Raw genomic sequence first — 12130 nt, forward strand, 5'->3', positions numbered from 1 at the left:
TTATGTTTTGTGAAACAATTGTTGAGAGGCGACGCCAGAAAATAAAGAACACTTAAAAGAAACTTGAACAGTCTGCAGATGCTGTCTTCCTATCATCTTCCATGCTGCTCATGTTATGCTACATCACAATGAGATAAATAATTACAAAGACAGAGTTGATGGAGATGCTGAAATCATGAATCTATGGATATGTGGATGTCAGAGATCCTCTGAAACAATGAAAGAAAGAGAGGAGGAAGGAAATGTGTCTTTTTATTCATGCCTTCAGCTTTATTAGAAAGTCAGAGAAATATCAATGTTGGTTTTTTAGCACAAATAATTGGAATGAGAGATGAACAAATAAGAAAGTGTGCAGAAATAAGAGAATATAATACAGGAGGTGGTGAAGCTCTCTGATTGAAGAGAGCAAAATAAAAAAGGAATCCTGCAAAATCCTGCAGCAGGAATTGCACTGCAGGAAGCCTGCTTTAAGTTCCTTCAATCGCAGTAATGGATTAACCATGAGAGGGTCGCTCTCATGCTGTATATGTGCAGAATGTGTAACAATTATAGCAGGCTAGCAGAAGCTAAAATATAATGAAATGTAAGAGAAACACTGAAATGATCAAATGGATGAAGGTCTACAGAGACAGCAAAGGTTCTCATCTTGCTCGTGCAGACTGACGCCTGTGCTTTCATGACATTCAGAATGATTTCATTGTCTTCTTGATCCACTTTCGTTGTTTCCTTGAGACAAACGAGTAGACTCCAGGTTTTTTAATGACACCACAACCTGCTCCAAAAGAAGTGACTCCAACCAGCGCTCCATCGCACAACAGCGGCCCTCCTGAATCCCCCTGCAGCAAGAACAAACACACAACATTGTTTCTTTGAGTCACAGGTGTTGAGCTGAATGAACATTTACTTCAAACAAGGAAAAACACATGGATTCTTCATACGTACTTGACAGGTATCAGCGACGTTTGTACCATCTGAACCAGCACATATCATGTGTCTGGTGATAACAGGTCTGTGGTTGTAATAATCACAAGAGTTGCACGTCTGTCTGTCCACCACAGTCACATTGACAGACATGAGGACGTCTGATGTTCGTTTTGTTTCGGTTCGTCCCCATCCAGCCACCAGACACGTGCTGCCAGCTGCCGGGTCTCTGATGGTTCTGCCTAATTTGAGCCATTTGACTGTCCTGGTTTTATTCACTGGTTCCTGAAGCTGAAAAAGAAACACTGAGTGACACTGATGTAGTAACCTTACAGAGTTGGTCTTAAAGCTAATATTTATGGAGCACTGGGCTAAAGTCTTGAACCATCTTTTATTTGCATGTTTTACTTTGAAAATGGGAAATCTATGCAGTGAGTTATTGAAACATGTAAGCATACACAGACACACATCATGTAGGGTAAAAACAAATACATTCGCCTTGTTGCATTTTTACTTTACTTATTTTTGGGCATTACTTTACCACCTTACCTTCACCAACATGAGGTCGTTGCCCTTGGTTACATGGGTATAGTTGGGATGTGGAAAAAGTTTCTCAACCTCTCGGATCTGCTTCGACTCCTTCTCCTCTTTCCTGATGGAGTGCGCTCCCAGGACCACCTTATACATACTGTCAAAAACAATAAATCACAGTTTACACATTTAAGGTTTAATAGATCAGACGTTCCTATAAGAATAATTATAGTAATGCTATTAGTGTATCTATTAATACATTTGGCTGTTACTAAGTCTCTGATAAATCAGCATCAAATTTTCTTCCAGCTGAAGTACAAAATTCAACAATATTAAATATTATGAATCAAGAACAAAAAAAAGAAGAATTCAATAATATAAAATGTTTAAGAGGTGTAAATATCTGTACAGCCTTTGGTTTAAACAGCATGACGTGTATAATTATAGAAATGTGTGTTTTTTGACCTTTGAAGACTCTGAACACATTAAACACATTTTACTTCCCACTTTCTTGTTCCAGCTCTGGAGCAGCTGGAATATCTTCGAAAAGTTCAGCTTTACTATTTAAAAGGCAGATTTTCTTTATGTGTGTCAATGTGATGAAAACTGAATTAGAGAAACATTTATTTTGATACATTTCTGATGTGATAAACCTCTGTTTTCATTCAAGCTTTTGTCTTTCAGGCATTTCCTGGTGACAAACTTTGAGTGATTTCCATGAACATCACATCTACCAGTTTGGTTTCTGTCTATAATGTAAGAAAACAAGAATAGAAGATGAGACATGTAAATATAGTAACATGCTGAAATGTTAATGCTGACCTTCGCAGTAAAATGTTAGCGGCATTGTGTAATTGTACTCACTCTAAGCCAGTATGTATTATTAGAGTGTGTGTATGGACATTACAATTTATCACAATTTAAAAAAGGAGACAATATCTCACACCTGTAAAAAATAAATACTGTAATTTTTTTATCAGAAAAAAAATAAGAAAAAATGAAAAGTTCATTTTCCTACCGAGTGCAGTGGGCAGCCGTCAGCACCCACTGTGGGTGGATCAATGTCCCTCCACACGAAGACAGTTTACCTCTTACATAAGCCATGAAAGGCAGCGAGTGTGGCTCAACTTCTTTCCCGTTAATAATCTCAGAACCGTGACCTGAAACAAAAGCAAATATCCAGAAACATAAATCAGCAGATGATCAAGTCAAGAACAGATGAGTGAAAAAAACACTCTGCACTAAGATATCAGCAATGTGTTATTTGTTGTTTACACGGAACAATTATTAATTATTAAAGCACAACAGAAACTCACTTGGCCCTGTGATGAAGAGGAGCACACATGAGAGGAAAAGACTGAAACTCCTCAGGCAGAACATTTTTCCTGCCTGTGGTAGATCAGATGTTGAATGCAGTGAAACCCACTGCGATGAATTGCACACAAAACTGATGAGTGCTGATGTTGTTTGGTCAGACTGGTCATAAGTGAAGACCTTCAGCTCCTTTTATATCCTGCATTATCTCACATCAAAACTTGGTGCAACACTTTGAGCAACACGTATGAATGTATCTAGCAACAGCTCACAGTTTCAGTGGGCGTGGATCCACACTTTCAGTTACACTCATGAGTGTTTCTAATTGCCCCGTTTTAAATTAGAATATTTATGAAAGTAAATGATCTGAAAGGACAGAGCGTACAAACTACTGACCAATACTTCAGAATACAATAACTGAACACTATTTCCCTCAATCAGCCACACTAATTATTTGATCCTCTGCTGAAACTGATTACAGGTTACTCGTAAAGTGTATGAAGCACACGATCCACAGAATCATTTCACTCCATGCTAACCTCCTACCACAGTGGGTAAGACCAAAGATCTGTAAAAGGACATCAGGGACACGAGTGAAGACGTACACAAGGCTGGGATAGACAACAAGATCATAAGCTTGGTGAGAAGGTGGCAAGTGTTGGTGTGATTATTCAGAAATGGAGAAGTGTCACTTCCTCAATCTCTCTATGCACCAGATTACAAGCAAAGACTCTTCAAACACACTACAGCAGCTTCTAACTTCTCCTTTTCTCCCTGCAGAGGCGCCGGGTGTATTCCTACAAACTATGTTCCTGCCAGCAGCTCACCTTCACTCACAGAAACCATCGCTGCTTTTAATACAACTGCAGTCAGCTGGAGTCTGCTCTGAGTTCACTTCAAGCTTAAACATTGTGAGTTTAGCCTCTGTAACAAAAGAATTTCCCAAATATGAAATAATGTTGTTGTTAAATTAAAGGTATAAACATTAAAATCTGACTGTGTGTGTGTGAGAGAGATGGATACAGTATCTCACAAAAGTGAGTACACCCCTCACATTTTTGTAAATATTTTATTATATCGTTTCATGGGACAACAGTGAAGATATGACACTTTGCTACAATGTAAAGTAGTCAGTGTACAGCTTGTACAACAGTGTAAATTTGCTGTCACCTCAAACACTCAAACACAGCCATTATTGCCTAAACCGCTGGCAACAAATGTGAGTACACCCCTAAGTAAAAAAGGTCCACTCACTGTAGTGTCAGTGGGAGTCACTTGGGAAAGCAGTGTAGTAACTTCCATTTCATTTGAGGTAAAGTGGTAGAATGATTCAGAATGAAGGACTTGTGAGGAGCCTGCATGGCAGCTTTGGAGGTCAGGCTGAAGTACACTGCAGAAACCATAGACACATTTGTGTGGCAGCAGCATGGAAAACAGTCTGTTTCATTGGAAATAGACGTGTTTGAGGTACATGCAGTGATCAGAACCAAACACGTAGATCACATGAAGTTCTCTTTCTCAGTACAGCATAAACATGTCCTTTTCCTCTGAAGTTCAGAATTGTATTGACACCATTACAGTTGTATCTTTCACTGTCTGAGGCAGATCGTGGGGAAGTGGGGAAGCAGGACCCAAATGCTGCACTCTTGGATGCAGACAGTGCATTTATTTACAGTGCAGTAAATAATTACACAATAAAGAATCCCTGTGTGTCCCGATTTCCGTTCAGTGCCTTCCTCCCAATGCTCGTGCTCCACGTCTCCCCTCCCATGATTCTCGTGCCCTCTCGTTCCTGCACTCCTGCTGGAGAGACACAGAAGCAGCCGTTAGCACTCACTTCAATACCAACAGACTAACACGCACTGGAAAAAACTGAAAACGCTAACAGGTAATCACGCAATAATCCAGTGTCGAGGAGCACTCAGCCGCACTGCTATGTAGCTCCCCTGACGACCCTGATCAGCTGGAGGTGTGTGTGTTCCTCCTCCTCGGGTGTGGCCAGCCTCCCAACGCGACACACCCGCTAGGCCTGGTGGTCGAGGAAAACCAGGACATCACACACATGCACACACATACACAATACAAAGGGAAACCACACACAAGCACCACACATAATTAAGGTACATACAACAGCATATAAATATGTCCAAAACTGCTCACGGACCGTCCCTGACAGCAACATGCAGGAAGCATTTTTGTTTTCATGATCATCCACTGTTCAATTAAATTAGGCAGTAAAATCTGAGCTAAACATACTAATATTTGCAGCTACAAACACACACTGATCATGACTCAATATACTGATTATTTGAAACACAAGCCAGATCTGTCATTGTCGCTCTACACGAGTGTTATTGCCCTGGTTTTGTTTTTGTTCTCCTCAGAGGTTACAGTTTCACTTCACCGTGTCCCTTTCAAACTGGCTCGTTCCTTGCGTCTGTATCACTGTGAAACTAAGCTTAGTTTATTGTCATTTTCATTCTGTGCTCTATAGACTGACGCACATCATGTCAGGATGTTGTTTATAGATGTTTGTGGTGAGCGATGTGTTCAGGGTCCGGGCAAAGGGACTTCTTGCTCTGTGGCTTGTGGTCATATGCAGAATGAGGCCACAGTTACATTTGTCACTGCTGTGAATGACTGAGCAGGTGAATGATAATGGTTTATTTGGCTGCTATGTAGTGTTATTGTTGCTGTTCGTGATTCCTGTTTACATGAATACATTTTGTGAATACTAGTTTCTCTACTTAGTTAAATATTTCTGTCCATTTGTGTTTTCGGTTCAGTACAAAGGCTTGAGACCTGTTACATAAAAATAGCCCAACATTTAAAAAGAGTCAAACATGTGGTTTGTGTGATGGTTGGGGGCTGCTCTGCTGCTGGATGGATGGATGTAATCAATGGATGGATGAATTCTGCTCTCCACCAGCAATTCCTGAACAATGTTTGGCCACAAGTTCATGCCCTGAAGTTTAAGAGCATTCAGGTTCAGCAGGGAAAAGTCTAAAGTATTTAAGATATGAAATTCGATGTTATGTGTTATATTTTTAACAATGTTCTCTACATGTCAGTCATGATTAAAATAAAGGCTAACTGCCATTTTTTTAAATAATATTTTTATATCATCAGTAAGTTCCCAGTTTTATGGTGTTTCTGTGAACTGGTTGAAGCAACAGCTCTCAAAAAATGTAGCAGAGAGCCCCACCTAGTGGTGTAGTGTGAGAGTGTCAGTGCCACAGTCCAGTGAGGACCATGAAAGTGTGGCAGCACGAGGGGGTGGAAACTGAAGAACAGAGCAAGGAACCGATGATGTCACATGCACACACTAGAATGTCTGTGAAGGTTCTCAGTCATCGCAGTCTAAGGAGCTTGGAAAGAAAAGCGTCTGGACTTCTTTAAGTTGCTTGAAGATGTTTCACCTCTCATCCGAGAAGCTTCTTCAGTTCTAGGGTCAAATGGCCGAGAGTCCCAGATTTAAACCCATATTTGGACCAGTTTTTGTCTGATGTGTTGCTGGGTCTGAAATGCACCCAGCAACACACTCAGACACAAACTGGTTCACCCGAAAGACAAAACTCCTAAACACAAACTTAACAATGTGGTGTTTGCTGTACAGTGCAGCGAGGAACACCCAGACCTCTACATCGGAGAGACCAAACAGCCACTTCACAAGCGCATGGCACAACATAGAAGAGCCACCTCCATGGGACAAGACTCAGCAGTTCATCTGCATCTAAAGGTCAAAGGTCACACTTTTGAGGATGCCAACGTTCACATTTTGGACAGAGAGGACAGATGGTTTGAAAGAGGAGTGAAAGAAGCCATTTACGTCCACTGTGAGCGCCCATCTTTGAACAGAGCCGGTGGTTTACGACACCAACTGTCTGCCATCTATAATCCAGTTTTGAGATCCTTCCCAGACGCCTTAACGCCCACTCATATCCTGGGCCATCTGACCTCAGGAAATCACATGATAGGGTGGGGCCAGGTTTCACAATGAGCTCACCCGAAACCCTGGCTGATTGGGACCCACACCTGCTTTCACACCTTGGCTCATGTGATTAGGTAGAGGATCATCAGGGGGTCCTTTGTCCCTCTTTGGGGGAAACTCCCACTGGGTTTAAATCTGGGACTCACCACCATTGACCTTAGAACTGAAGAAGCTTCTCGGACGAGAGGTGACGCTTTTCTTTCCAAGCTCCTTAGACACACTAGAATGGCGACGTGGTAACTGGGACCTCAAAACCCGACAACGGCACCCTGAGAATATTTAGTTTGAAACTATGCTAATTATCAAGAAGACACTTTGGTCTGTAAGGTTTGAGACAGAGACGTGGTTCAGGATAAAACAGAAAAAATAAAATAAAATGCAGAAACACGCTGTCAATCTGCAGTTAGAAAAAGGGCCTTCCAGTGGAGTAACACAAAAACCTACGAATCAAACATTCAGATGTACAAACCAAATAAATTAAATCTTCAGAGCAGATAATTTCACAGCACTATTCTGTATTGTTATACAACTGCTCTAAATGAATCAGTCAAAACATTAAAGTGCAAATTAACAGGCTTGCATATATTGACAGACGGCTCAAATGCTAACCTAAACCCTTGAGTGTTGCAGACAGAGCACACGAGGACGACTAAGGCAACAAGGCAAAATGAACACATAAAGGATGCAAACTAAAAAGGACACAAAAATGCAACGCAAAGTGGACACATTCAAAAAGCAAAAGAGACTTCTCCTTTTTCTTCTGTAAACAGAGAAGCAGTAGCAGCCCCACTTTAAAGCCATCAGCCGCCCACTCAGGCCCAGACTTCTGAGCAAAAGGAGTCACCCAGTTTGCAAACAATGTGACCGATAGGAGGCTTCTGCAGCTACAACCTGTAACACACAGGTTGCGCACAGCAACAGGTGAGTGAGTGAGACACACTCAGATGGCAGCTACAATTTATAGTAACGTGATTGGCTACTGATGGTGATTCACAAAGCTAGATTAAAATACAGTCCGGATCAAAAGTTTTAAGACCATTTAAAAAATAGCAAAAATCATGTTTTACATGTTTGGATGTTAACAAGCTTCCAAGTAGAGCTTCAACATGCAACAAGAAGAAATGAGACAAAACACTGAGCATGCAATTGATTGAAAACAATGTTTAAACTGAAAGAGACTTTTATACAGTGTAGAAATGTTTAGCTTATTTTAGAGTTTAGACATGTGTTAGATAGAATGTAGAATTATTGTAGAGACACTGACACTGCCCTGGATATAAATAAAAACTGTGTCATGAACTTAGGAGTAGATCTTAGAAGACCCTCCCACAGTTTGAACTGTGAAACTAAGACAGAAAGGAGATAATGTTAAGTGGAAATTACTCAGGGCATACCTAGGTGGGGGTCTCAACATTTGTAACTTGATAACTGTAGTCTGGAGGGGAGATGGTTTTTTTATGGCCCCTAGGAAGAGACACACACCCACAGTGTTTTAACTGATATACTCCCACTGTTAAGGTGGGCTGTGTGGCAGGCAGGCAAGGAGGAGTGGTGGACCCAAAATGCAGGACTCAGACTCAAGGGATGAACTCAAAATACTCAGCTTTATTTGCTGGCACGGGAAAACGAGCATACAAACTAAACCCGAACTAAACAACAACCTCACGGGAAACACAGGGAGATCCACACAGCATGAGGGACGACGCCTACTGACTCAAAGAAACACAGGGTTTAAGTACACTGGGAAGTAACGAGGGGAATGAGACACAGAAGGAGGGCACAGCTGGGAGAAATCAGAACTAACGAGACAAGGAAGCAAAGCCAGACACATTAACATAAGACACGCACCTCCAAAGTAAAACAGGAAACATAACACAGACTGAACTTAAAGACAGACTCACAGGCAGGCACTGCAACAGAGGGAACAGAGACATGGGACCAGGGCAGACACAGACACTGACTGGTGTTGGGATTTAGAGATTCTTTTATTGCTACCATATAATCTGTCTTATGATAAATGCATTAATAACATGTTCTACAGTATTATTTTATCAGTAATATTTCTTACAGGGTTCATATTGCATTGAATATGTTTGTCATCACATTGACCTTTCTATTCACAGGTAGAGTTCATTTTATACACATTGCATATCTGTGCTTGTTTAGAGTTGATGTTCTATCCAAAAGGGTTTTAAGCTTCACTGGTGAGAGTGTCCAGGTGATACATGTTGAGGGAAGATGAGAACATAGCAGGTTAATTGCACGCATGCTTACAATACACATAAATCTAGTAGCAGGCCTGAGCGAAGGCCCAAGTGTCTTCTGCTTCTTTTTTGAGACCTGCGCCAATTCTGTCTACTTAGTGATTGATGACGAGGGTCAATTATTAGCCCTTAGAGGCCCTGTAGCTTGAAGTTATTACCTTAAAAGGAAGGTGTTATCAAAAAGAGAAGTTATATGTCTGTTTATAGTTATTAGAGATGTACAAGATGTACCCTTGTCTGTAAACAATGACTGTACACAATGTATTTTTGACCTGTATTGACGTGTATGTGGGGGTGTGATCCTCTATGCTATAAAACCAGAACCCAGTGTATTTTTGTCAGAGCAAAACAGGCCATATGCTGATGGTTGTTCTCCGGTGTCAATAAACTCATCGTTTGATTGCATTCGTCTGGTGCCTCCGTCGTTTGTTGTCTGGTCTGCAGTTGATCGATCTCGCTTCACTGGACACGGGGATATAGCAGACAGCAACTAAGGATTACACAGAGACATAAACCATAAGACAGAACTCCAACTAAGAAACCAAAGACTAGAAATGATAAATAACATAATAACCTCAAAACCCTGGGTCAACGACCCAGGCATCCTAACAGCACCCCCCCAAAGGCCTGGCTCCCAGACAGCCCAAACCGAAACACCAAAACAAAAAACAACCCAACCAGCGTGGGCGTCGGGGGAACCGGACGGAGGGACAGAAACAAAAACACAAGCAGCCAGAAACCAAAACACAGGGAACAAAGACCAAAACAGAACAAAACAACAGCACCAAGGCCCTGGAACAGTCCAAAAGAAAACAAACAAAAGGGCCCACGAAAGGCGCAGAGGCCCAGGCAACAGTCTCGAAAAGGTTCAGGGGGCCGGCCCGGAGGTCGACGGCATAACAGTCCAAATCTGGGCGGTTCAGGGGGCCGGCCCGGAGGACAACGGCCCAAGAGTCCAGAAAAAAGTTCAGGAGGCCGGCCGGGCGGGAGGCACCGGCGGCGACGGAGCAGGTCAGGAGGCTGGCCACGACGGCGAGGATGTCCAGTCATTGGCCTGGAAAGCGGCCGGACAGGACATGCAGGCCGAGCAGGCCGGACAGGACGTGCAGGCCGAGCAGGCCGGACAGGCGAAGCCGAAGCCGGACCAGGCGAAGCCGAAGCCGGACCAGGCGACGGCGAAGCCGAAGCCAGACCAGGCGAGGATGAAGCCGTAGCTGAAGCCGGACCAGGCGAGGATGAAGACTCGGAGGCTGGACCAGACGAGGATGGAGCTGCAGGCGATGAAACAGATGGTGGCACTGCAGGCGACGGCGTGGGAGCCGCAGGTGGTGGCGACGAAGGCTGGAAGGGCCCCTCGGACCCTCCAGCGGAGGCAGGTGGCTGGACGGGCCCCTCGGACCCTCCAGCGGAGGCAGGTGGCTGTGGCTTGACGGGCCCCTCTTGACAGTGAATATTCTTTGTGTGTTGACATTGATGCGATCGTCTTTAAAAGAAAAAACTTTCTAGAAAAATTCTAAAGACGACCTGAAGAGCAGGAAGAAAAGACTCATAATGTCACGGTCCTGGGTCGGTTCGACCCAGCATTTTGAGTTTCTTATGTTTTGGTTTATTTTTGCATTAGTTCTTCTCTGGGATTCTGTTTCTTTAGCTATCCGATGATGATGATGATGATGATAATGATGATTTCTGGTTTAGGTGTCATTATCTTGCCCTCATGTTTAGTTTAGGTTGCCTGTGCTTAATCTTCTCTGCCCGTATGTCCCTCTGTCTGTCCATGATGTCGTTATGCCTGCTTATGAGTCTGCGTCTGTGTCTCTGTCTGTCGTGTGCTTCCTGTTTTATTTTGTAGGTCTGTGTCCTATGTCAGTGCGTTCAGCTTTGTGCTCTCCCTGTCTCGTCAGTGTAATCAGCGTCAGCCGTGTCTCCCAGCTGTTTCCTCTTCGCTCCGTTCACCTCTTGTATTTAGTGTCTGTGTCTTCCCCTATTCGGTGTCGCGTCGTTAACGTCTGTTCACCCTCACGTTAACTGTGTGTTCCGTCTGCTAGCCTGCCTGTCTGCTTAGTTTATTTCGGTATTCCCAGTTTAGTTAAGCTTATGTTCCTTTTCTGGCCAGCAATAAAGCTGAGTGTTTTGAGTTTACATCTGCCTCCGAGTCCTGCATTTTGGGTCCTTTCTCCCTGCCTGCCTGCACACAGCCATGACACATAATAGCCAGAGACATTTATATTCATGCATGTTCATATTTATGTATATAAATATTAAACACTATGATTGTTTTTCTGAAAAGAATTTAATAACATCTAATAACTGTGTTTTTGTCTCTGGGGAACAAATCCTGATAAGATTAGAGAACAATCAGTTTGGGTGTCATGTGGTATGTTTTGAGAAAATACAGTGAAATATTTCTTGAGCAAAGAAGTTTGATTTAATTTGAACACTAAAAATAGAGGACTGAAACAATTCCTAATTGCAAAATAATGTGAAAGATTTAGGAGTTTGGTTTGGGCTCGTAGGCAGGTGAGGCTGAGACAGCGGAGCTCCATCAGCTCATCACACAAGACTGTGCCAGCACCCGAGGTTGTGGCTGTGTGTGAGACAAAGTGACAATCGAATAAAGAAAAGTGTGAAAGAGTGAAGTATGTGGTCAGTGTTATAGCAGACGCCCTGGACCACTATCTCTGAAACGTGATTCGGTACTGTTCCCTGGTAATAACGTCCGGTCAGAGACGGAAATGATGTCAGAGTGGAAGAACTTTATTTGCCACGAGCCCACATCGAACACACACTCTCGCTGGCAAGTAAGGATGTGGTTATTCCCAACGTGACTTACTGGTTCTATGAACGCACTCTTGCCCGCCTTAGTCCGATTCAACTCAAGTCCACAACTTGCCTGCAGCAGCGTTACTCTCCGACTACACTTTTAATTGCCACAGCAAGGAGAGAACAGGTGAGCACTCTGATTGGCTGCTGGCCCCTGGGGGAATCATGCTCCTCCCATGCAGGTAACGCATGCCCTGGTCGGAGGACTTTTTAACAGTCAGGTCTGTCATTTGAATGTCAAACGGAGTTACTGCAAAAAACAGGAAGCTTTGAAAGAACAAACAATGAA

General features: G+C 43.0%; 1 protein-coding gene across 1 annotated transcript; it reads right to left on the reverse strand.

Annotated features, from left to right (window-relative positions):
* Nucleotides 1-245: 245 nt before the first annotated feature.
* On the reverse strand, nt 246-2940 carry LOC116315042 (granzyme K-like). The gene is made up of 5 exons (XM_039605417.1): nt 2769-2940; nt 2471-2612; nt 1471-1609; nt 943-1212; nt 246-836 (listed from the first exon to the last, which is right to left on the reverse strand). The coding sequence occupies exons 1-5, from the start codon at nt 2830-2832 to the stop codon at nt 684-686; spliced, it is 768 nt and encodes a 255-aa protein (XP_039461351.1). The 5' UTR covers nt 2833-2940; the 3' UTR covers nt 246-683.
* Between the last annotated feature and the right edge of the window lie 9190 nt (nt 2941-12130).

Source organism: Oreochromis aureus, linkage group 22 (genome assembly GCF_013358895.1).
Source record: "Oreochromis aureus strain Israel breed Guangdong linkage group 22, ZZ_aureus, whole genome shotgun sequence".
Classification (NCBI taxonomy): Eukaryota; Metazoa; Chordata; class Actinopteri; order Cichliformes; family Cichlidae; genus Oreochromis; species Oreochromis aureus.

What these genes read in the sequence shown, in the direction of transcription:
- LOC116315042 (XM_039605417.1), bottom strand. Translation starts at nt 2,832, where the DNA reads ATGTTCTGCCTGAGGAGTTTCAGTCTTTTCCTCTCATGTGTGCTCCTC. An exon ending in CCTCTTCATCACAGGGCCAA is followed by an intron (nt 2,613 to 2,768) that starts GTGAGTTTCTGT and finishes CTTTTGTTTCAG; the next exon opens with GTCACGGTTCTGAGATTATT. An exon ending in ACGACCTCATGTTGGTGAAG is followed by an intron (nt 1,213 to 1,470) that starts GTAAGGTGGTAA and finishes TTTCTTTTTCAG; the next exon opens with CTTCAGGAACCAGTGAATAA.